Here is a 26342-nt window from a genome sequence, read left to right as displayed (position 1 = left end):
GAAAACTGACCACTGTGGATCTCTGAGTTAAGATGCGGGAGCCGTTACCGGTTTGGACCGGGATGGTTTGCGTGGATGGGGTTCACAATGAGAAACGTAACCTCTAAAGCACTGAGACCAAAGCAAATACACTTGTTGCCCATTCAAAGCTTTGAAATGAATTCAAGTGAGATTTCACACTATGCAAAACACTGAATCCATTGCTATGACACTTAATGATTGCAGTGGGCGATACAATAAGACACCTGGAAAGCCTAGAGGCATGTTAAAAAAAGGAACACAATAAATTTAGCCTGATGATTATTAAACACCTGTCTCTGCATCTGGTCAATGCAGAATCAATACAGAGTAATGAAAAAGATCTACTCGCAATGTGGGAGTGCGGATTGAAGACGCAAACCTGCACAGAAGTTCTGCATTGGCAGAGTAAGAGTACGACTTACCAGTTTTTTCTTTGATCTCGCATAAAACGCTGAACAGAGCCGGCTTCATCCTGTGGCAGTTCAGTGCGTGTTTTCTGTAAGAGAGAAAAGAAACGTGTTAGAGAGACTCTGATTATATTCCATCTCAAACAGTCAACATATCGAATGCTATTTGCCCATTTTAAGTTTATTGGCATCTGTCACGAACACTGTGCCCAATTAACAAAGTGCACTTTTGTCAGTTTACAAATCTACCATTAGCCTCATCGGTAAGAAATACACATGTACAGGGAAATTCAAAACCACTGATAGAGCCATTTATTTACTTACTTTGCATACGTGCTATTTTAGTGCCCCAAATAACCAAATATGTGATCTGAATGCAATTTCCAAAGTGCAATTCCCCATTTTGTGAGCCAGTTCTAAAGGATGCTGCATACTACCAAGATCTGGCATACTTTACCACATCACTTTAAACTGTAAAAAGTAGGGCTTTCTTCTGCAAATGTCTGAATATATCACCAGCTATAATGCTGATCTACATCACTTGATTAATTACTGCTGCCACAATCAACAGAAAACATACGCAAATGCCTCTTTTACACAAAATCCATTTACTGCTTGCATTCAGTGCCTGAGGTTTTTGAATCAGCCCCAAAATGTTTTTACATTTTTGTGAAAAATAAAGGACTCATCTCATTTACCATGCTTAAATTGTATTATATATGTCATCAATTCTGCTCTATAGTAGGGATGGGTGATATATCGCATGCGATTGTCACGCGCATTTCGTCAGTAAAGTTGGTTCCCTGATTAGTGGTAAATCACCATCACCTGCTTTCAAATGGAGCGGCTTTTAATAGACAGAGCCGTAGATCACTGACAAGCTACGCAATATCGTGTTCATTATCGAAGGCGATAATGAACGCGATATAATACATATTTATATATGAACACATATTTATATACTCACTGACAAGCTACGCAAAATCGCGTTCATTATCAAAGGTGATAATAAACATGATATTGCGTAGCTTGTCAGTGATCTACAGCTCTGTCTATTAAATGCTGCTCCATTTAAAAGCAGGTGATGGCGATTTACCGCTAATCAGGGAACCAGCTTTACTGACGAAATGCGCGTGACAATCGCATGTGATATATATCGCCCATCCTTACTCTCTAGACCTTCATTTCAAAATAATCATGTCCTCCTTTTCCATGTCCTGGCCAGAATTATTAAAGTGTCTAAAATGTCCAGATTTTGGCTTTGTTTTCCTACTTTCTAAAAGTAACGACAGAAATGTAGTTTAACCAATAGCGTGCAGGTGTTGTACATAATAGACTATTCATGGTTTGTGAGGTGGGATCTACAGAGACCGACCAAAAGCAAAGCAACGCAAATACACTTACATATAATTTATACAGACTACAGAGCATGTCAATAGGAAAACGAAGACAAAACCTGGCCATTTTAGAAATCCCAGCCAGGAAAAAAGGATATATGGTCACCCTATTTTTAGAGAATCGTTCATGATAGATTCTTCAAAGTCTCAATTTAAAGCATGCATCGTTTGGCTGCCAAACAAACCAGAGGATTTATGGTTATTGAAGACATATCAACAACCTCTAACATTGTTTCCTGAATATGATTGCAATCAAAGGTGCAAACATCTCCTTCAGAATCAATCAAGATGTAATGGACACACTAAGACTCGAGTCCTTTAAAAAGCCCAGTGTCTGTAGATTGAGAAGATACAGCAGCAGTCTCGGCTCACTCCAGCTAAATGAGTAACTGACACATGGTGCTAATTTGTCTTTCGGGAAAAGCATTCCACCCTTTAATGGTATTATCCAGCCCTTTTTACACCCAGAACGTGCTTAATTTATTGAGCAGGTCTGGAGAATATCAAAACAAGTAAGGACCCTCTGTCTCGCAGAGGAAACATTCTTCTCAAAGCCTGAATCATATGTGCTAAATCCAATCATCGATCATTTCAAGGCAGTCTCCCATCAGCAAACTTTATTTCCAGGCTCGGTGAGCTCTGATGCATGGGAAGCTTATTTACGCACAGCCAGATTTCAGCGCTACTGTATTAGAGAGCAGATGAAGCATGCTTTCCAGGAGCACTGGTAACCCTTAACAAATGCCAATAATCGAGGTGTATTCGTTAAAGCTGTTCAACTCGCAACTGGGATTAACATGCCATCTGAGCATGAAACTGATCATGTGACACAGCCACTTTTAAATCCAAAGTGGATCCAAAAATGTGTTGCATTTTGCAGAAATTCTGTGTTACAAATCTCTGCACTAGCTTGAATAATCTTTTACAAAAAAGTCCTGAACTAAACACCACAAAACTAGCTGCCTAATATTGCAGTTGGCTACAGCTAAACAAAGTTAGAATGTTTCCCGTTTGCTCCGAGGCAAACAGATAACGTGGGAAATCCCCAAAAAAGATTTTTTTTGGTGGATGAGGCCTTAAGCTGATGACACACAGTGCAACTCGTTGGGTAATTTTGTTGGAAATGGGCAACGGCACTAGCTTGGGCAATGCTGAATAGGTTACAGTTGATTAGTTAGCTTGTCTTATCACATTGCCTACTTTCCAGCTGTCGTGTTTATCATCCAACATGAGTTAGAGGCCGAGCAAACTTCAGATTTACTTCTAGCTAAGGCTTTATTTGCTGCCCAGATATTCATTGTTGGCTTTAACATGTTCACACCCAAATATTTCAGGTATGTTGCTTTCAGGGCAAGAGGCACAAATTTTTAAATACGTGAGCTGGCATAAAATGGATCGCTGAGTCTTGAATGCATGTTATTTCCTTTCGCTTGAAAACTAATGCAATATGAGCAAGAGAAATACTAAAACATCAAGTAACGACAACTGACATTACAAACAGAAATCCAAAGTCATGTCTATGGATGGATGATCATGAAAAGGCGTAACTGAAACTGAAACATTTTCTGGGGTGTAATGAGAAGGGAAGGCTTTTTTTATTATTGTTAATTGTATATCTATCTTAAGAGAGTTTCACTCTTTGATCAGTTCCTGAGAGTGCACAAATTATTATTTTATGTGGCTTTTATGTGAACACTCCAACTGAATTTTAAAACGAATACCATCTGATGAGGTGGTTTGAGTATTGTTTACTTTAAGTTGCTTATGAAGCACAATGTGAGATTGTGTTTTACCTTCTCATGCACATGATTTTAAATATTTTTGGCTATTACACAAAGAGAATGATGACATGCAATAAAACAGAAAGCAAGTAAGTCACTTGTTCTCATTTCTAGATATAACAAGGGGCATATTTTAAACTATTGTCAAATACACACAGAAACAGCAAATATTTAGTTTAGTTTTCTGTGAAAATGAAGGTTAAAGTGTTCAATCTAAGGTTTTTTTTTTATATCTGAAGAAAACTGCAATAAAAAATATTTATTTTCTAGTAATTAAATGACAGGCATATTACAATAAATGAAAATAATCATTTCGATATAAATTGGTAAATATATTTTTGCTAACGTAATAATAAAAACACAATTAAGTAAAAAAACAGACTTTTTAGGGCCAGGGCAATGTGAATATAATGAGAACTGGATTCTTTCTCACTTGATTCACATTTCGGTCTGTTCAAACTGGTCTGAGTTTGGTTCTTTTAAATGTGTGGCCACACTGAGATCTTTTATAAACCACTGAAAACACGTCTTAAACTGTATGAGGGTGCATTATTCTCTTTGTCGTCAGCATGGAGGGGATGATGGGGGAGAGAAGAGGAGGGGGTGCTCATGCGCTCCTGTACTGACCTGTGCTGGAAGTTGAGCGGCAGGGCACACCCTGCTGTGCTCCCCCCCAGCTCCCCCTCCCTCTGTGGGGTCCACTGCGCCGGTGCCTCCTCTGGCCAGCATCTGGACACAGGGCAACAGGGTGAGAGGCTCAGGGCAGCAGGCTCAGACAGCGCTGGCATCTGCCCCCACCGTCCCAAAGACATCCCACCCCATCCTCCCCTTACACTGGGACAACAGACCCCCACAGTAAATGATGCAGATCAAGAGAAGAAGAAAACAGAAATCAAGTATTTATATATATGGCATATGAGGATGGAATCAGAACAAGTCTGATTTTGCCAAAGATGTTTGAAATGTCGAAACAAAGACCAAATCGTTACCTACTAAATGCAAAGTAAACCTAAAGTCACATGAAAGCAAAACATGATGTTTAGCAGAATACACTGCTAGTCTAAAAATATCTATTAAAAACGTGTATAAGGACATGTGCATAAAAGTGATTTAGTGATATAAATGCTTAACTTGCAGCTCTTTTCTGATGGATGTAATCTGGTCTGTCAACTCAGTTGACTTTATCTACCAATACTTGCAGTGACGACAACAGGCCAAAGCAAGATAAGAAGTCTTGTGCATTCTGTTTGTTTTAACATGCAATGAAAAGACCCCGTCTTAACGCGCTCTTCCCTTTCTGAGCGAAGCACGTGCCTCCACTCAGCAGATAATGCAGGGTTGGGACACATTATACTAATTAATTTAAGAGGCATTATGATCCATTTAATGAGATACCACAACTGTGCATATTTCATTAGTCGCAAATAAAGGAAATCGGTTTATAAAAGACAGAAACAAAAGATTGTAGTGACCGCACTAGGAAAAATTCACTCTGAAGTAGAGTTAAGCTCCCCACTCAGCAAATGAAGCTGCCTTCTCTGCCCTAAAACCATCCCACACTTGGCAAAATAAAATTGCATATTTCTCTCAGGCATCTGAACTATTTCAGGTCTGTGCGGAAACACCGAAGGGGTTTTTGCTTCATAACTGAAGGCGGCAAGGGCTTATACTCAAGAATAACTGCAGAATATCAGTGACAGAGAAGAAGTGACTTAAGAGAAAACGCATTTACCTCCATCACTAACAATATCTGGCATTATCCTTAAAGGAGTCGTTCACCAAAAAAAAAAAAAAAGAAAAAGCCAATTCTTTGGTTCACTCAACCTCATGTCAATGCGATGCTTTGAAGAGTGTTTACACTGCCTTTTCCCATACGACTCAAAGCTCCCTCGGCTGCAGCTCTCAAATCTAATTCACTTCTGCACATTCAAACTTGCCATGTTATGATCAGTTATGAGACACACAAGAGCCAACAGTGTTTTGCATCATTAACATGACACATGCTGTGACTAATCTTCATGCCACTTTGAAGATGCAGAAGTTCAGATTAGATTTGCGAGCTACAGCGGTGGGGAAAAAGTAGTAATAGGTTACCTTGAAGAATGATTCATACCTAATCTAGCTCTTAAAAATCTATTTTGTTATCTCTATTGCTGGGTATGATTCATGTAATGATAATTAAAAAAAATACACTTACACTCTGGAAAACTCTGGAAGACTCCCCTTGCTTCAAATCTTGGTTGACTGAGATGATTCATATTACACGAATAGAAACTATAAGTTCTTCTGAGCCAATTCTTTGCATTATCATCAGGTCTGAATAATATACCCTTTCATAAAGTTCTCCCTGTAACAATTTCTGGACTTTTCTTAAGTCTACACTTAAAGAAATTAAGCATAGAAATGATTTTCACTCAGAAATTGCTGAAAAATTTCACAAACTAAAAAAGAAATGCCAAGAAACACATTACATTAAACATGAAATTCATGTAAAAACATCTGAAACAGTACTTTCTTGTAAAATATAATAATAAATAATATTTTAGTTTTATTGACAGATATGTGTATGATTATGTTAGCCTGTACATATGTATGCAGGGAATTCGGGTGAACTAGACCATTTTTTGTCATCGAGTTCACTCAATATATCCTAGTGTAGGTGATATTAAATAATTTATGGCTCGAGTATAAACACTTAATTTGGATGCTACTCCACAAGAAACATTCAGATTTTTTTAATAGTTTGAAATGTCAGTCTGTTTCTCAAGTAAAGTCAACATACGTCTCCAAAGATGTCTCCGGTCATGTTAATTGTCATTTCAATAATTCTTATTAATTTATAGAGCTCGATTGCATTTTGAAAACAGCAGCCAGGTCATTCACCATAATAATTAAAGAAATGTTCATTTTTAGATGAAAAATTAGATGTTTCATCTTCATCCAAACCTTGTCAAAACCCTCTTCAGATAGACCAACTCAACATTTATCTCAGGGTCTTTTCCACAAGTGAAACCAAAAGTCACCTCACAACACTGATCCAATAAACGCCGTAGAGACATAAAAGCAATACGGTTGCGTTCATAAGTTCTCTGTGTAGCTACCCTCCTCCATCTCATTAATAGAAACTCAATTTGCGGACAGCTGCACACGCGCACACATTACAGGAGAATTGATTGCGCCCAACACACAATGAAAAGGATGAACACCAGGGAGAAGGAGGAGGAGGAGGAGGAGGGTAAAAGAGAAGTGAATTAATTAAGAGAACCAGGTGGTCAGATGGCTTGGTGGAAAATCACAAGCTAATGACACATATACACGCACATACGATCCCTCATTAAAAAGGCAGCTTTAGTCCGGGATGCGGGATCTGTGGCTGGAGTTGACCTTTCAGCAGATCGCAGGTCACCAGCGATCCATACGAGATCAATTACACCCCGGTCGATAGAAACACACCGACTGTACGCGCGTGGAATCTGCGGGAAAACGCGGGAAAGTCGTCAAACCTGTCGGCTGCTTTCATCTCGAGGTTAAGTCTGACACTGTTTGACGGCGATGACTTAATTAAGCGCGCGCGCTGATTATCTATGCTAATGACGAGGTAGCGCATTAATCCAATTCATTTATCTGCTGAGGCCTCAATCTGGCAGACACGCACTGAAGACCAAATGGCTTCACAAGAGCACATGGGCTCCTGAGAGCAAACATATTGGTTGACCTCTAAAGCCTTTTTGGCCCCTTTTAGCAAAATCTTGATGTGAAAATATACTGGCGTGATTCTAGTCTTATCATTTTGGAGCGTATTTGGTGTGAATGGAAATCGCCGTTTATAATCCATCTTTATAATCAATAGATGTCGACAGTTTCAATCACATGATTCGTTTTTTTTTTTTTACTTTCTCATTAACTTTCATCAAGTACAATGCGTAACAAACCGATTATTTAGTGCATGCATTTATACTTCACTTCACCAGATGCCTTTATCCGAAGCAAGTCTTTGGCTAACTTTTAACAACTTAAAAATGGGAGGATGCAAGAACACCCGAACAAATATTGTACATCTGCAATTAACACACTGCATTTTTACCCCCTAGTAAAACTGTGTAAATGTAATAAGCAATAGGTGCAATGCATTCTAACATGCACTTATTTATATGGTGTCTATAAAAAGCAAAGTATCCAGCTGCTGTTGCACAGCAATTCCCCTCACAGAAACTATCTATCCATCAATGCTTCTCTTGAATGGCTCTCGCAGATCTTACCTCGCCTGGGCTTCGTCGAGGCTCTCGTCGGTGATGGCCATGATCTGCTGGAGGATATCCCCGATGTCCTGCTGCGGCTGGCCGAGGGACTGCTGCTTCCGAACCGAATCGGGGTCACCCACGTCGGCTTGAGAGAGTCCGCCGAGTGCGCCCAGGCCGGCCAGCATCCGTGTCTGTTCATCCATAATACCTCGCTTCTGTCCCCGCCGCAAACCGATGAAAGCGTGTCTCAGCGCCCCGTCTCCGAGACCATGAACCACCGACGGCGTCAATACAAGAGTGCAGCCGAACGAACCGCGATCAGACGAGAAAACAATGAGAGTGCGACTCAAATGTGGGCTTTAACCACATCAAAACGATGCGCGGTGGATGGACAGAGGTGGATCACCGGCTTGCATGGAGAGGAAATTAAAAACAAAAACAAAGTTGTGATTCCTGTTATCTAAAGCGAACCCCTGTACACCAGCACTCGCATAAACAGTCTAACAAGAAAATAAAAGCGTCCCTGGAAACATAAAGTATCCCACGCGCGGCATCTCAAAGTATCGCTTCTCTAATCACGGTCAGCAGTAAAAATCATTCATGTCCACAAATAACGCGACCGATCTGACAGATAATAACGTTACAGTAGAAATCTCAGGCGCTACTAACAAGATGGACTAAACCAACCGGAGCAGCTAACAAGCTAATAGAGAGGGGAAAACTCTCTGCTGGAAATAAATCGAAAAGGAAACCCCAGCCTTCGCTTTTTAGCGTCCCGTCGCTTAGGAAAACGCAAAAACTCAACGGGCAAGACGAGTCCCGAGAGCGGCGGAGGAGCGCGACGGCTTTAACGCTTGATTCCGCGATCTCCGACACAATCGACTCGCAGTGTGGGCTAGCTGATTAGCGGCGGAGCTAGCTAGCATTCGAGCGCTGCTAGCAACGGATTCACACGGGCTCCACAAACACCCCCGGGACCGACGGCAAACTGTGCGCGAGATGCCCCGGTTTGAACGTTAGGCGGACGGCGCGAAACGGCTCAGAACGACAACGCTCAGCTCCATGCCAGCCGACTCGACTCAGTTGGTTTGTTCCCGAGCCGCGGTGCTGTCGTAGAAAGACTTGCCCCTCTCTTGTGTTTCTGCCCTCCTCGGCGGCTCTTTCTCCCCCTCTGAGCCGCTACAGACGAGCCATACGTCACCATCGCGGCGCGGCAACGCGCCTCTAGGGGCGACACTGAGCGCGCTGACGCCTCGCGCTCAACGTACGCTACGTTTGTAAACAACTTGAGCGTCTCAAGATTTAACAGATCTAAGAAACAAAAAAGCGAAAAGGATGTATAGAAATTTTGGATTTCCTTTCTTAAATTTCCTATAAGTTTGGTATCCCCTCTAGTATTTTTTTGTTCTTCTTTCCTTTTTCTGTTTGTTCCTTTTTGATGCTATTATGAATGTAATTAATAGATACAAACACTGATTCTCTATGTTAGTGTTCTTATGTAAAAAAAAAACCTTTGCAGTTTACGTTACTCTGTAAAACTAAACACACACACCTTGCACGTCTCTTTCAGATGCATCGTATGCAGGTTCAATTCGTCGAAGAGGATTTTTGTATAGTAGCCATAGCTGAATCTATGCACTTGAACAAGCCAGATCATGGTAACCAGTGGTAAAATAATAAAATTGCTGTGCTTTGATCAGATTAACTAATACACAATGTGGTGTTTATAAACTGGCATTACAATTAGGAGCAGATTAAATGACTCCCCTCATGGGTTACGAAGAATGAACCTTCATCAACTGCTAGTAACTGCATTGTTACTGTAGTAAAACTATTAAGGAAAGTTTATGGAGGGCTATCCAGACTCTACAATCAGCGTTGGACGCTGTTCTACAACAGTGCATGCTGTTGTAATTTACGAAGCACGATGAACCCTTGTGACCAAAACTATTTCTGTTGAAAAAATGTAAGAAAATATACTTTTTAAATCAAACCGGTCTAGAAGATGCAGATTAAGCCTACATGCATGCATGGTCGTGAAAGCAAGATTCACAATGTCTGATAATGGTGATATGGTCCTGTCCTGGAAAAGAAATTCTGCTATAAAACATGTCTTTGGGTAAACTGCGAGCTACTGGTGTATTAGCAATGTATATTATAATGTTTAGCAGAGTAGTATGTTTTGAATATTCTGCTGGTAATTTACATCCATATAAAAAAAACTGAAAAGGTAATTTTCTTGTTTAACTTTGCTCTTAAAAGAAAAGGCTCAGGCAAGAATTCAACTTAATGTCATTATATACTCAACTCACATTAATAAAAACCTATAGGCTATGATTGACTTTTTTTTTCTGCAAATGACAAAGAAAATATTTTGAGAAATGTCTCTTTTTGGTCCATACACTGGAAGGCAATGGGAACCTAAACGTTTTATCAACATTCTTCGAACAATCTTCTTTCGTGTGCCACAGAATATTTTAGATTAGTCATCTGGGGTCTTAACTACGTTTTACATTTATACACATTATGTTTTGGTTCAAGGTAACTCTAGGCCACAGGAGCAGAAATTACTCAAGTGAAACACAAAGGAAGATAGTTTGAAGAATGTTGTTTAAAAAAAATAAACAGTTTTGGTTACCAATGAGATCCATTACATGGGAAGAAAAAGAAAATACTGAGCTTGTCTTTGTGTCCTGCAAAAGTCATACACATTTGATAAAACATGAGGATAATATTTTTTGGGGGGGGGGGGGGGGGTGAACTACCCCTTTAAAATATGCCTTTAACAGTAAAGTCTAGTGTGTCAATTACTGTAAAATATATTTATTCTGCATGGAAAAACAATAGCTTTATACATGCATAAGAAAATAGATTATTAGCAAAAGGTTTATAATATATACGTTCATAAAAGCTACAAAGTATTTGCTCAATTACAAAGTAATTGACCTTAATTATCATATAATTATTATTTTCATGTTATGTCCATATGAATGGCTAAGTATATCACATATTTATATCAATGTCTATTTTCAAGTGCATGGACAGTTCAGATTAAAAATAAGTGGTCCCAGTTTTTTTTGCAAACGTGGACGTTTTGAGGTAGTTCATCACTCAGAGAGAAAAGACAGGCTTCTCAGATAAATGGGTGCTGGAATACGAGGAGGGGAGAGACTCGGCCTGGAGCATTTCACTGGGACTCTGATGATGTGTGTGCAGAGACAGGAATGGGACAGAAGTGGTCCTGGTTTATGCTGACGCCAAGCACATCTCTCGGCTACAATCTAACACTAATCAATCTGAAGTGAGAATAAGAACATTAGAGAACAAACGGTAACCTGAGCTCCTTATCACAGCGTCGCTTTCACACAGCCAGATTTGAGCAATTGTAAATCTATATTTTTCCATCTTTCTCCTTTCATTTCCAAGACGATGGACAAAGCGGTCCTGTGGCTCCATAGTAAAAATGAACCAAAAATTATATATATATATATATATATATATATATGTGTGTGTGTGTGTGTGTGTGTGTGTGTGTGTCTGCTGCATAAAGCATACATGTATTTTAATAATAAAGATTCTGTTCTGCTTATTACTCTTACTTATACTTGAAGCATGATTTAAAGGAACAGTTCAGCCCAAAGTGGAGAGAGGACTCATATTGTAACCCCAAAGAAAGGGTTTGAAATTAAAAACATCTTGATGGATATGTTTATTACAAACAGACAGCTTTTCACTTCTTGGGACATTAGATGGATGTGTGGTTTATTGTGATGTTTTTATCAACTTTTTTTTAACTTTTATTCTGACGGCACCCATTCACTAAAGAGGATGCACTGATGAGCAAATGAGCACCCGAAGGGAAGTAAATTGTGAGCAAATTTTCACATGTTTTTTTTTTTTTTCTAAACAACCTTTTTCCATGAAAAAGCACATTTTGTCTGAAGAAAAAGGTTCTGAGGCTGTTAAAGGTTCTTCATGAAACCGTAGATGCCAATGACGAACCTTTACTTTTGGGAGTGTATCTATGTGGGCAACTACTACATCACATGCATACATTAATCTTCATCAATTTACATTTAATTTAAAAGTATTTGCCACCGTGAGACTAGTTTTTCCTCTCGTGTCTGTGAATAGGTATTCTTCTGAAATCTGTTTGAGGCAGATGCGGCCCACAAGCGCTGAGCCTGATTTTCATCTAAATAAGAATCGATTCCTCTTGTGGTGCCACCCCCAGTGCTTCGAACGCTTAACCCCACTCTCCTGATACACCACCTCCATCCCTACATTAACAGAGAAAACTAAATACAAGCCAAGTCGAATCAGCCCGCGTTCTGACCTCGTTTTCCAGCTCTTGAGATCGAAACGGTTTAAGGTTTTATTTTGGGATTGTTTAAAACGTCTGTCTTCAGTTTCTTAGATCACAGTGGACGAAGTATTGAGAGCGAACACAGATACTATTATGTCACGGGAGTTCAGAGCAGGTGGTGTTTAGTCTTGTGGGCATGGAAATGTGATATAAACAGAGCGGATGTGAAGTGGAGAATCCTGTGTCTTGCTCAGCAGTCCTGTGTGACGCTGAATAGAGAACAAGGGCTGGAAGTGAGGGGGGAAGGGGTCACGGGACGCACAAGAACAAACATAACAGACGGCTAAAAGGCCCTCAAAGAGCTCATGACTAAAGCCCAAAGGCCAGTGTCTTTTCTTTAAGCTAATAATGATGACTTAAAGCGTGTAAATACAAGCTTGCGATGTTTGAGCTGGAAACAAGACACCAGCACAAACCGTTTATTCAATTTCACCATTCAGGCAGAAGAGAGAAATATATCCAGTGATGGATGAATGAATATCATTCTTAGTCCATTAGACATACAGGACAGATTAAAAGACCGATTAAAAGCATTCGGGGGCTTAAAACTGAATCAAAATGTTTTTTCTTTTCTTTTTTTACATGACAAAAAAATTTAAGCAAATGTCAAGGAATTTAATTTGAATCTGAAATCTGTAAAAATGTGAAAAACAAGCCCTACGGAGAACTGCACGGGTTAAAGTAGAGCTCTGAATAACTAGTCTGCCATCTAGTGTCCATCTTTGGGCTTTATGTGCACAGTCTGAGCCTTTCCTCTTACTAAATCTAGGACAGACAGACAGATGTTTAGCATGAATTTAGATACTCGCTATCCAAATTATTGGGTCATATGAAAAGGCCATGTATTTTGATACAGCAAAAAGTATAAATGATAGAGTAGAAAGTAATAATGCATAACTGAAATGGCTCTGTCAGACCATAGCACTTTTCTGTGGGAGCTCAGCATCCCATGGGATTCATTACGGCTCTGTAAACTAAGAGGAAACACTAGATATGGCTCCTTTTATCAGCTGTTTGACTGGAGATGAAGGGAGATTCTGAAAGCCAGCCCTGGCAGCTGTGAGGAAAACAAACAGACAGTAAAACACTGCGCTTAATGCAAGAAACTGGACTAAATAAAAAGCAACCAGCACAATCAAGGCAGCTCCCACTGAACTGTATTTTATAAGATTTTCCATCATAATTAGTGCTATTTTTCAAACACCACGTTTGTTGTTGATGTCTTGATAGTCAATTAGATTTTATGTTTTTGAAAGAAGACTATTTAATACAAAATACAGTAATAGTGTCATATTATAATTATACATGTACACCAATGGTGAAAACAAATGAATTAAGTTTTTTTTATTTTTTTTATCATAATAATCCCAAACTTTGGGGATCTCACCTAGTCTGGCACTGGTCTCCTTTAGCAGCAGCTGTGATTTCTCACGGAAAGACAGCAGCTCCCTCATTACACAACACTGTGAGTCCATCTGTGAAGGAAGACAAGTAAAGACATTTAAAAATGAAAATATGCCACCAAAGAGTAGTATCATTTTTGTTTTAGGATATTTGTTGTATATAGCACACATTAAGCTGGTATTGTAAATAAAGGAGATGCTCTAAGGGGCTGTGATGAGCTTTGATTTTGGCAAGAAAGTAGTTATTAAAACATGCCATTTAAGCCTTTTTTTTTTTGCTTTAGCATTGCTTACCTTTTTTGGCTTTACTTATTAGTTAAAAAAATAATAATAATTTAAATCCTATATTAAATCTAATATAGTTGGGTCAAAGATGAGACGTTCCAATTTGGTGTCTGCAAATTAAACTTACAAAAATTATTCTATTTACAAAGAAAGCATATGAAAAGTTTCAAATAACATCTGATTTAATAAAATATCAAATATCAATGTTCCATGGTCATTCAGTGTAACAGATATATTTAATGTAAAAACGAAACACAAACACACACACATATATATATATATATATATATATATAAGAAGTGAACATACTAAATTGTATTATATTTTAAATGATTTTAAACCTTCTTGGTTTATTTTTACACCGGATAACATTTTAGTGGGTGTCTTCCATAAATAAAAGGTAAAAATGTATTATAATCTTCATTTTTTTTCTCAGAACAAATAAAATGAAAAAGGGCACATTATCACGTACAAAATAAATAAATCAATAAATAAAGCTGTATTTAACATTTACTGTTACAAGTTACATTATAATGCAAAATACACTTTTGTCTCACAGCCCTCAATTGTATTTTTGGCCCTTTGTAGTACAATGTTTGGTCCCCTCTGGTATATAGTTACCATAAAAATGGTAAAGAACACATAGCATTTAATATATATATATATATATATATATATAAACATTTATAGCAAATATAAAAACTGCCACAAATGTCTTTGTGACAAGGCTAGTGAATATGTTGTCAGATGTCTATGGCTCTCTGGTCTGAATATATACGGTCTTTTAGTGAATAATAAAGCATCATGGTCTCACCATGAGCTCCATGTTTCGGAGTAGTTTTTGCTGTCCCACGAGCACCGCCTTGTAGTCCGGTTTGTTCAGAATGAGCTGACTCTGTGAGGACTTTTCAAAGCACGATGGGTCCAGCGGCAGCCCCTTCTCTTCACCTCGCTCCACACATCTGCAAAGGGACAGAGAAGAGGATGAATCCGAGCGTCCTTCAGTGTCCATGTGTGCTGCTGGTGCGTTTATGAAGCTGTGCTCACTTGTCTAGTTCGTCAGCTTTGCTCCGATGTTGGTTCAGAAGCGACTCCCATGACATACTCTCAGCCTGTAACCTACACGAGCACAAGACCATTACACATGTCAGATGCAGTCAGAAAATGAAACAGATGACCACTGTATTATCTGAGGTGGACGAGAGCAGAGAATTACCTGTCTATGTCCTCCTGAATGTGTGCAGTGGTCATGTTAACAACAGGGTCACTGCACACAGAGAGAGAGAGAGGGAAAGAGATAGATGTATTAAAGTGGAGAGTGCTTCAGGATCGAGGGACTAATGCTGAAACACTGACGGACCTCTCAACAGCTGGAAGTGAACTCAGAGTCTCTCTTCTGATGTCTTCAGCCAGACTGTCCCACTCTCCGTGCAAAGATTCAACTGGAAGTGAACAGCATTCATGTAAATATCACAACGTAGAGTTATAGTTTGGACAACATTCAGTAAGTGTGGGCCTTTTCTGTGACTGTTTTGTTTCGCTAAGACTGCAGAACACTTATAGATGAGTTTTTGTTGATAAGATGAAACCGTTTGTTTGGAAATATACTGTATAAGAATGTGTTGAAAACGACACTAAATACACTACCACTCAAAAGTGTTTTTTTATTTGGATTACACAAAATATATACTAAAAAGTGATCATATTAAAAATTATTATAAATTATTAAAAACGTAATTCTGAAAAACAGATTGGTTTGAAGGATAGGGGCCAAAAAAGGTAGATAATTAATCATAATTATTATTAATATTATGTTTAAAATAAATCAGTGCTTTTATTCAGCATGGACCCATTAAATTGATCTCAAGTGTAAGTAAAGACATTTATAATGTTTGTAAAGATGTTTCTATGTTTTGAAATAAATGCAATACCTTTTAACTTTGGGTTTATCAAAGAATTAAAAAAAAACTAAATCCGTTTCCACAAAAATATTCTGCAGCTCAACTGTTTTCAACATTAATAATAATAATAATAAAAGTTTCTTGAGCAGCAAATCAGCATATCAGAATGATTTCTGAAGGATCATGTGACACTGAAGACTGGAGGAATGATGCTGAAAATTCAGCTTTGATCACAGAAATGAATTATGTTTGAAAATATATTTAAACAGAAAACAGTTTTTCATTCAAACGGTAATTCCTGTGTGTTGAAGTTATCGAAAACGTCTGCAGGAGAAGTAAAAACCTGAAGGCCTGGCTCTGCCGGGACCCCCGGACTTACCTTGAGTCTGGAGGGTCTCTGTATCAACACCAGGAACAGTGTACAGACTACTTTTGGCCCTTTTCACTGTCCTCTGTGAACAATCAGGGAAACATGAATGGTTAGACTAGAAAGAGGATTCATGGTCACAATGACAAAGCTGAAATTAATTTCCTTAATAATGTGCAGTTTACAGACCTGCATGGCAGCTTTAATTAGCATCTCTAGCCTCTCGTTATCGGGCAAAGACAGGCTGACGGTTTCACACAGAGCTAGAAAACACAAAGAAAAAAGAAGAGAAAGTCAGCACAGTCATAAACAGCTCCAGCAGGACGTCCGGTGACCGTGACACTGACGCTGTGAGGAGCAGGAGAAGGCCGGCAGGGAGCGTCTGCCTCGGGACGATCTCCTCCAGGACTTCCTCCGTGAGCGAGGGTTTGGTTCTGGAGCACTGACGCTCACACTGTCCCTCACACTGTCCTCAGCAGAGCTCATCTTGGAGTCCTGCAGCTGCTCCTCCTCTCCAGAACGAGCAGGTGACTTCTGAGGAGGACCCGGGACGGGGCTGCTGTCACGAGGCCGTTTGACTCCTTGAGACACTTCTGAGACCTAGTTGAGACAAACATCACAGGCTTAGATACATACAGACTGGTTGTCCATGCATGTGTCACATGACTAAAGATACTGGAAGCACATACACTTCTATATGTTTTATACAGTTGAAACAATTTAGACTTAAAATTTAGTATGGGATAAGTCTTGTCTGTGAAACTGGGGGACAGATAAATAAAATAATATCGAGAAATATTATTACAATAAAAATTTGAATTATTCCAGTTACGGAATTTAAAGCTGAATTTTGCAGCCATTACTTCAGTTTTTACTGCCACATAATCCTTCAGAAATTATTTTAATATGCGATTTTAATTTGATAAATAAAGTTATTAATCCCGAATGTTTGAAAGGTACATTTGAAAAGCATTGAAAACAGATTTACCCTTGTATTGATGCTGCTGTCCTCACACCTGTGAGAGACATTAAATGGTCATGATTCAAGTTACGTTACTTTACAACACAGCAAACACATCTCACAGCCTTGTTTGGAGCATCCAACATAACGATAATTCGATATATTTTAAACAACAATTTTCAGTATTTGTCCATTAAAAAGGCAAAAATAACATTTGATACATATACCGTATTCCTGATGTTATAAATAATAAAACACTCACGGTTCAATCTCTCCATTCTGAAGCTCCGCCATTTTCTTTCAAACACCGCGCGCGCAGAGTCAAACATGCCCCGCCCACTTTCATGTCGCCGTGATGGTTCTTGGGAACTGTAGTCATATTACATTTCACATGACAATGCTCATGCTTTGCTTTGGGAAAGCTATTACAAAAAGTCTGATAAATTATCTAATAAAAAAAAAATAATACAAAAGTTGCAGAGTCCACTGCATAAAGTTCAGTGTTCAAGAAAAATGTCCAACAAATATTTTATTTCATTTATAATTTTTCCAGGAACAAGTTTTGCTTTCTTCTCCTGAGTAGGCTAATGCCTTCATTTAGAGTAGATGGGTGATACAGGATAACTTCATTTTCAGATGACTATATTATTATTAATATAATTGATATTAATATTATTATTAAAAACATAAGATAACTTAAAAAAAAAAGAGCACATATTTATTTTATTTTTCCCCTCAAGTATTGTTTGTTTGTTACCCAGTTTCTGTTTATAAAAAAATTAAAGCAGAAATACTGGCAGAAATATCAAATAGTCCAAAAAGTTGATAAACAGATTAAAAGTATATTTTCAATCTTGTCATTTACGTTCTTGCATCCCAGTTTGGCATAATTATTTATATATATATATAAAGAAAATCTTGAGGCTCTATTTTCACTTTATGCCTTCTGAAATGCTGATATGAAGAAATATTCCATTGATATACAGTATTTAAAGGTGCTGTATGTAGGATTTTCACTGTATGCTTGAACTAGGTATTGCAGTCTAAATTCTAAATATTGGAGAGGGTTTTTTTTCCACCCGGCCCCTCCTTGAGTATTGATGCACACGCAGGTTGCCAGATTGATGACACAAACAGTATCAAGCGCATTTGACGATGAATAAAATAAAATACGCTGTGTCTTCTGCCAACTGGCAACCCAGGGTGCCAAAATACAATTGGGTAATCTGGCATTGGGCGGGTTTCACAAACCAAAACAGAGACTGACTTCCCGACACAGAACACATTTTCAAAGGAGAATAACTGTCTGTAGCATTGTTTTTCAGAAAAACAAGTATGTTAACTTAGCATGTTTCTTAAATATCTGCAAACATATTATGGTATGTTTATGCTTTAGTAGTCAAAAACTTAAACACAGCACCTTTAATAACACATCACAGCATGTTGTGCAATCATATGTCCTTATTTGCATTCCTACAGGTGATTTAAAGCTTTAAGTGACCATTGTAAAAAATAATGTACTGTCACCTTGCTTTCCTGAAAGTATTAGCTTGCATAATATCATATATTGCTATGTCAATCCAAAGCAGTACAAAAATAGCTAGTTCTTTAAAATGTAAGTCTTAAGAAAAAGTCATGGAAATAAAGAACACAACGACAGCTTTTTCTTTTTTTGGTCATTTATAAGTCTTTCTGAGATTTGTCTTTTTACAAAATGCTGAAAACAAATCAAATCAAAAGAAAATCCCCAAAAAAAGAAACACTTGTTCAGAACGCCCCTGTCAAAGCCGCGCGCCTCAACCAACGCACTCTCACCCTCAACACAATACTGTAGTCTTCTTGGCCTTTAGAGCGGAGGGGGTGGTTAAAGATGTCAGTAGAAAGAAAATGAAGTTAAAGTATTAAGACATAGACCGGGAGGAAAAGGAAACACTGGGGTGTGTACATTTTGAGTTACACCCCCATCCTTTCACATCTCACAGAGTTCGCCACCAGTCAAGTACTGTGTTCCTGTAAAGTCCGTTCACAGTCTGGTCACGAGGGGCAGCAACTGCATTGGTGACTGTTGGCAATAACAGTTCATTAAGGCAACCTCAGGGTTCCTCTGCCCAGCAGGAACTGCAAAACTCTGTCCACCAACAGGGCGGCGACAAAATCCAAAACTAGGACCTGGGCTATTATTAACTTAAACTGCAAAGACAAAGAATGGAAAAACATATTATTAATCATAAAATAGCTACACATGAGAGGTCAGCAACAGACGACAAACCTGCTGCGCATGCTTACAATAAACAATGTCTGTTTGGACACTAAAAGGGTTGTATTCTCATAACCGCTGCTGGACAAATGGGTGCCCAGAAATCACACAAAAGAAAATTAGGCAGTTTTTCGATAAAACCATGATTAATTCTTGTAAGGGTTATGATGTCCACGTTTTTTTTTTTATTTCAAAAAGCTTGCCAAAAATGAAAGATTAATTGGATATTTGAATTAAATGATTGGTCAGCGGCCTGTTAAACAAGGATTTGTTCGTCCTGTATAAATATTAGACAGCCTTTGGCTCCCTTTGCAGGCGTTTGTAATAATTTACATAAATTGTTTATTTTGTATTCTATCATGCATTTTAACGGTGTTATTTTATGATAACCATGTAATAATTAATTATGGTTTTTATATAATGCATCGTAAGCACTGGCGTATATGTACTGTTCTCTATTAGAGATCAGTGATTGTAAGTAATTTTAAAGGCTGTTGTTGGATTTGGTCTTTTTATAACAACAACAAAATGTTCTCTTCATACTTGGTAAATTATTATTTGAAGTTACACATTTTCTTAAGGGAACATGCAAAACTCAGAGAATATTAGATGCATTGGTGGTGGTTGAATTATTACCGACATTAAAACGTTATTAGCGTCAACAGACAAAAAAGTTTCACAGGATTATGAATATACCTGAAATTGATGCATGAGTTTTTTCCTTTATTTTATTATTTGCATTCAGCTGCGAACATGAGGTGCGTGCGGGCGCAGGCACAGAAGTGGGAATGGTGTCACTATTTTGCATTATGTAAACTGTGTACTCTGCACATAGGGAGTGGTAGTATTATATATAATAATAGCTATTGCTCTTGGTGTGAACAAGCCTTTACTGCACGCTTAAAATGCAAGCACGTTTCCATTGACAGTCTTGTATGTGAATAGTGTGGAGTACTGAACCCATACCTCAGTTGGAATATCTACTAAGGCGAACTGCTCATTGAATTCAGGTGAAGATCCCGTCAGCAGCCCCACTATGGCGAGCCCTGATATACCGATGCTCCACAGCAAAGGCCGATTCTCAGTGAGAGACTCCATGAAAGGATGGCCCTGAACAAGACAGTGTGTTGAATCTAGGCTGCAGGTCTCAAATCTCATCTGTGCTTACAGTGCTCTTATTGTTAACTAAAAGGGATAGTTGACCCAAAAATAAAAATGACCCCATGATTTACTCGCCCTCAAGATATTTTAGGTATAAATGACTTATGTCAGTGTTATATAAAAGAATGTCCTGGGTCTTTCAAGATTTATAATGGAAGTGAATGGGGGTCGAGATTTTGAAGCCTAACAAAGTGCATCCATCCATCATAAAAAGTGCTCCGCACGGCTAGCGAAAGCTAGAGATTACGGTTAATAAAGTCTTCAACATTTACATTTTTCTTACACAGATGGATTGCTTCACATTAAAAGCCATTGATTAACCCCCCAGAGCTATGTGGAGCACTTTTTATGAAGGGTGGATGCACTTTTTTGGTTTCATAATCTCGACCCCCATTCACTGCCATTATAAAGTTTGAAAGACCCAGGACATTGTTTTATAATACAACTCTGACTGTATTTGTCTGATAGAAGAAAGTCATTTACACCTAGAATGGCTTGAGGGTGAGTAAATCATGGGGTCATATTCATTTTTGGGTCAACTATCCCTTTGAGTGCTACAAAGCATAATTTCATTACAAAGCATCATTATATGTGATCGATATCCAACTAAAAATTAAAGTACCTTATAATTAATGGCAAATGTGGCCATTTGCATGGCCATGGACATGATGTATACAGTGCTGTTAATGAGACTGGGCTCAAACTCTTTGGACAGGTCCACAAACTGCTCTGCCCTGCAGGAGACGGGGGGAAAATAATGAGAGAGAAAGAGAGAGAGAGAGAGAGAGGTTAAAAGTGAAGCCTGATTGCAAATGTTATGAAAATCATGTCATTGTGTCAGGCAGAATTCTTTTGTAAAGATACTGGGAAATCCCACTCAGCCTGTTCATGTGGTTACAGTACCCCATTTCTATTCATACCTGGGTGGGCTTCTGCTCTGTGCCCCCTTGTACAGGTACACCAGACTGCAGAAGTGGACTGCAAACTGCAGCAGCACTGTGAGGACAGTGTACAGGTTGAAGATGTTCGGTAAAGGCCGCTCTTTGGAAAGAGTCTTCAACGGCTGAGGGGGAAAAAAAACAGACATAGTGAATCTTGCTCCATAATACACTACAAGCAGCTGGACAAAACATTTTAAATCTCACCTTTGACCTTGAGATGAAGAGAAAGCAGCCGGCCAGCAGCAGGCCCTGAAGGGTCGCCTGGAAGTCGCTGAATTTGACCCCCTCCAGGTAAAGCACAGACTGACTGTAGGCCAGAACCAGAGCGTTCAGCGCCAGGATCTTAAACATCTGCAGGGTGGTCACCAGAGTGCAGCGCCCCTGTTTAATCACGTGACAGACTGAAAACAGACGGGACGGTGTTAGGCCAACCGCACGTAGGACTACACGAGAGCACTCAAGCCGATCAAAACATGTGGCACTTACTGCACTGTATGGAGGACAGTTTCGAGGTGAATGGAGCAGCGATGGAGGCGTCGCCCAGTTTAACCACCTGAATCTGATCCTCTTCTATCTCTCGCAGCACCTGACTGATCCTCTCCTATGACACAAGCCATTCATGCAACATATGGTTACATATTTGGAGTAAACAATACAAGCTTAATGGGCAAGGTTCACCCAATATCGGAGGCTAGCGTCAACTGTTTGGTTTGGTCACAATATCTTCCGTGTTCAAGAAAGAAACTCATACAGGTTTGGAACGACATAAGGTGGTGTAAATGATGACTGAATTTTCATTTTTGGGTGAACTGGTTCAAGAGAACAATGTCCGCTTGTTCTTCCCGCTATAAAAACTTTGGCCTTGGTCATGTGGTTGTTGCTTGTTTGCTCCTAAATTGACTTGTATTTGGTTTTGGGGATTTTGGTTTATTTGGATTTTGTTTTTAGTGCTGAGACTTGTTGTGTCTGACACTAAAGCATCTAGTGTCAGACAGAAATTGCAGTTATTATTTGTTGCATCCTTGTTTTATATGTTTTTCCAAATATTTTGGTTGCAACCTTGCCAACCGTACTGTGTGCTCCTTTTATTTGTTACGGTTTTGAGCCGGTTGTGACGTGGATAAACGCTGACATTCAAAATGTAGCCTTGAGCTGCTTGCCTTTTGTGCAGCGAGCTGCTCCTCTCTCTGGGCCATCACCCTCTGTCTGGCTGCACGGGAGCCCAGTTTGACCCCTGAACTCGGGACTAGGGGCCTGGGCTCTCCAGAAGCGTACTCTTTGTCTTTGCTTCTCTTCTTTTTCTCAGGCATGTGCTCTGGGGCATTAGCCAACAACGCCACACCTGGTAAACACGAAGGACATCTTATGAGTGCGGTACAGTACATCTACAGTACATCAAATCCAACTTTAAAGAGCAGCCATGCATGTGGTTTTTGTTAAGTATCATATCTGACATTCTGCATGTTTAATGACTCACCTATGTGGGCATGTTTGAGTGCACCAACATCATTTGTGCCATCTCCACACATCAGTGTAACGAAACCCAACCCCTTCAGACTAGTTATGACAAACTCCTGCACAGACAGGAAAATCAACATCGTGAACCATGTTGAACAGCAATCAATACGGAGTGTGGTGATTCAGTTGTCAGCCAAGGTTTCTCCAACGTGTAAAGCTGACCTTCTGTTTAGGGCTGACACGAGCAAAGACTTGCACATGAGGAAGCAGGGCGCTGAGTAAACTGGGTTCATAGGTCATCCTGGTCAGTCCCTCTCCTGTCACACAGAGGTCGTACCCCCTGACCAATCTGAGACTGAGGAAGTAGGGAGAGGGAGGCACACACTGCCGTCTATGGACACCCACTGCCATTCAGCTGCAAAACAGAGAGGCACTGGTTCAAAATATGTTTCCTCTGGCTCTTTCAGAGCAGTTTTTGTCAGTGATGTCTCACACCTTGACTGGGGCTTTGCTGGAGAATGAGTGTGTGCTTCTTCTGCATGAAATGCAGCTCTCTGGCCACATGACACGCTGTTTAGAGGGTTGTCACCTGTGATCATTACAACCTGTGGACAGAGAGCGTGACTAATGTTAGACATGATGGAAGAGCACTCCTTAATACACAGTTTTAAGTAACCAACAAAAAACATGTCATCAATGTTCTGGCAAGGTTTTAAACACAGCCCTGCGAAAGACACATAACACACATGAAACTGAGACTGAAATCAAGAATTATCATGTGACGGACAAGTTTGGCTCAACTTAATCAGAGTATGAAAAAAAAAAGTAAATGGGAAAATTTATATGAAATCACTTAACTTTTTAATAATCACATGATCCTTTAGGAAACGTGAGGATTTGGTGGTAAAGAGACAATTAATGTTAATGTTAAAGACTTTGAATGTAAAGTTCAAAAGAAAGGCATTTATTTGAAACACTGAGAAATATTTTTTTACATTATGCTCAATGTAATGTGCATTGCTCAATTAATCTCTTTAAAAAATAAATCACAAATATTACTGGTGCCAAAAATGTGAAAGGTTGTGTACATATATATATTATATATAAAAAACGTTAGGTGTATTTTTCAAATGTCCTAAAACTTAATGTCCTAATGATTTTGGCATAAAAGAAAAGAAATAACAATAATTTTGACAGATACAGTGTATTTTTGGTTATTGCTTCAAATATACCCCGGCGACTTAAGACTGGTTTGTGCTCCAGGGTCACATATAAAGTATACAAAACCAGTACTTTTAATTTATTAAACCATTTTAAAAACTTAAATTTTGCCCAAATTTGTAGAAATCTTTCCAAATCTCATGATTCAAATGTCAAATGCATGAATATAAATTCAAATTAGTATACTTCCAAACTCCAAGACAAACACCCACCTGTTCATACCTTTTTAAAATGATTTCTAACAGTGTAAAGTTGTCAATACTATGGCGATAGTACAGACATATTCACCCGGTTTCACAGACAAGGCTTAAGCCTAGTCCTAGACTAAAATGTAAATCTGAGCGGTTTCAACTGAAAGAAACTTGCACTGACTGATCTTAAACTATATCAGTGCTTTTGTTTTGTCTCAAAAAGCACACCAGTAATGTTTTTTGCTTTAACTACCTAAATGTCCTAATTGAACTATGGCTTAATCCTGGCTTCGCCTAAGCCCTGTCTGTGAAACCGGATCATTAACGGTTTACTAAGTACATGTTAAGATATGGAGTTAAGTCACTCACATGGTGTGAGGCCTCTTGTATCTCTCTGATAACTGCCTTGCTATCAGTCTTGAGAGGACAGGACACGACCATGAACCCTGCAAAGCGCAGGTCACACTCCAGCATGTCCCGGCTCACCTCCCTGACCTGCACACACAACAGACTGTGATCAAGAGCAGAGCATGTGGAGATGAGATGTGATGTTTAGCCTCGCTGCTGAATACCTGCTGATGGCTCAGGTGGCCCATCTCTTTGTACCCCAGTGCAAGAACTCTGGCTCCCTCCCGTGACATTTCTCTGTGCACCTCGTCATAGCTGACCGGACACTCGGAGAACTGAAAAAAAGCAGTGTCTACATTATTCACCACCACCACTAATCTATACAGACGTTACGATGAACCAAATCATTCTCACAAACTCAGCAACAATTAACAGTTATGATAACACTTTTTTGGTCTTCACTAAAAGTAAAGAAAATCACAGCTGATCCAACAAAGCAATTAGACGTAAATGATCCTGAAGACTGAAAAACATGACAATGCTCATTGTGATGATAATAAGAAATGATTATGATAGTGTTTCAGCTTGGTTCATTTATTAAGAATAAACTCTTCTGAGATGCTGACGTAGAAAAGTGGCATGTAAACATTCAAGTGGATTTTTTTTTAAATAAAAAAGTTCACTTTATGGTTACTGGTTTTGACATGGTCCTAGTAAAGAGTAATTTTTATTTTTATTCCTCCAAATTATTCAGCCTTAGAAGGGTGGTGCGCACCCAAAAAATGATTTTTTCCCCCCACAGTTTTATTCTCTATACAGATTCACTCCCGTATAAAGTTATCCCAATCAATCTACAATAATTAATTATTTATAAAATGAGCTATTAAAGTTCTCTGGTTGAAATCCCTTGTATTTTTTTTCCCCACAACAAATCATAGAAATCAAAATGTCACCATGTTTTTGAAGTTTTTTTTTTTTTTTATTATTTATCCCTACATGCAATCACTTAACCAAAATAATTTAACAAGGCTTCCTAGACTGACTAGTCAACTACTTGTTCTAGCATACAATTGATTTTGTTTTGCAACCATGCAGTTTTCCAGAACTCAGTGTAAAGTTTAACCCTGAGACTAAAGTGTGTGAGGAAGCAGATCTAAAGAAATGTGCATTTTAGCGGTGTTATCATTCAGTGTTTGCCCAGAACAAACTATCAGCAGTGTACCAGACATCTACCTAGAGATCAACAGAGATGCTCACCATGTCCTTCAGGGTCTCTGGTGCACCTTTAACGGTTGAGATATAGCAGAGCTCAGTGGAGCCCATGCGCTCATATGACGCCAGCACCGACATCCTCTTCAGAGCACTGGCGAAATGAAACCTCTGATGGATCTTCAGCCCCGGAGTCTTTATACTGCGAGGAAACACCTTCTCATCTGCATACAGCGACACAAACCAAAAATTCAAGTGTATCTGCTACGTGTTCTGTCAATTACACATACTGATTAAAACCTTTTCTGACATTGTTAGTCAAAAAAAAAAGGTTTCAATATTTTACTGACAAATAAAACTGAACATGATGAAAATGAACAAAATTTATAGAGTAACTAGAGATGCAAGATAAGTTACAAAAATGTC

General features: G+C 38.9%; 2 protein-coding genes and 1 pseudogene across 2 annotated transcripts; all 3 read right to left on the bottom strand.

The window, feature by feature from the left end:
- Positions 1 to 312: 312 nt before the first annotated feature.
- LOC113081417 (pre-B-cell leukemia transcription factor 1-like) lies at positions 313 to 9048 on the bottom strand. The gene is made up of 3 exons (XM_026253519.1): positions 7866 to 9048; positions 4234 to 4335; positions 313 to 517 (listed from the first exon to the last, which is right to left on the bottom strand). The coding sequence occupies exons 1-3, from the start codon at positions 8048 to 8050 to the stop codon at positions 328 to 330; spliced, it is 477 nt and encodes a 158-aa protein (XP_026109304.1). The 5' UTR covers positions 8051 to 9048; the 3' UTR covers positions 313 to 327.
- A 3535-nt stretch (positions 9049 to 12583) lies between these two features.
- Positions 12584 to 17497, bottom strand: LOC113081419 (kinetochore-associated protein DSN1 homolog). Its single transcript, XM_026253521.1, has 11 exons — positions 17393 to 17497; positions 17158 to 17185; positions 16517 to 16769; positions 16359 to 16432; positions 16182 to 16254; positions 15262 to 15343; positions 15118 to 15168; positions 14949 to 15020; positions 14716 to 14863; positions 13601 to 13688; positions 12584 to 13270 (listed from the first exon to the last, which is right to left on the bottom strand). Exons 1-11 carry the CDS (start codon positions 17422 to 17424, stop codon positions 13188 to 13190), a joined length of 984 nt encoding a protein of 327 aa, XP_026109306.1. The 5' UTR covers positions 17425 to 17497; the 3' UTR covers positions 12584 to 13187.
- A 1294-nt stretch (positions 17498 to 18791) lies between these two features.
- On the bottom strand, positions 18792 to 26140 carry LOC113081418 (manganese-transporting ATPase 13A1-like; annotated as a pseudogene).
- Positions 26141 to 26342: the final 202 nt, after the last annotated feature.

This window comes from Carassius auratus, unplaced genomic scaffold, assembly GCF_003368295.1.
Source record: "Carassius auratus strain Wakin unplaced genomic scaffold, ASM336829v1 scaf_tig00034347, whole genome shotgun sequence".
Classification (NCBI taxonomy): Eukaryota; Metazoa; Chordata; class Actinopteri; order Cypriniformes; family Cyprinidae; genus Carassius; species Carassius auratus.
This window is presented reverse-complemented; position numbering and strand designations above follow the sequence as displayed.

Coding starts and splice junctions, on each gene's coding strand:
- LOC113081417 (XM_026253519.1), bottom strand. CDS start 8,050: ATGGATGAACAGACACGGATGCTGGCCGGCCTGGGCGCACTCGGCGGA. Junction 4,336..7,865: donor CTCGACGAAGCCCAGGCGAG/GTAAGATCTGCG, acceptor CCCTGTGTCCAG/ATGCTGGCCAGAGGAGGCAC. Junction 518..4,233: donor CCGCTCAACTTCCAGCACAG/GTCAGTACAGGA, acceptor TCTCTCTTACAG/AAAACACGCACTGAACTGCC.
- LOC113081419 (XM_026253521.1), bottom strand. CDS start 17,424: ATGGCGGAGCTTCAGAATGGAGAGATTGAACC. Junction 16,770..17,157: donor ACAGCAGCATCAATACAAGG/GTAAATCTGTTT, acceptor TGTCTCAACTAG/GTCTCAGAAGTGTCTCAAGG. Junction 13,689..14,715: donor TCCGAAACATGGAGCTCATG/GTGAGACCATGA, acceptor CTTCCTTCACAG/ATGGACTCACAGTGTTGTGT.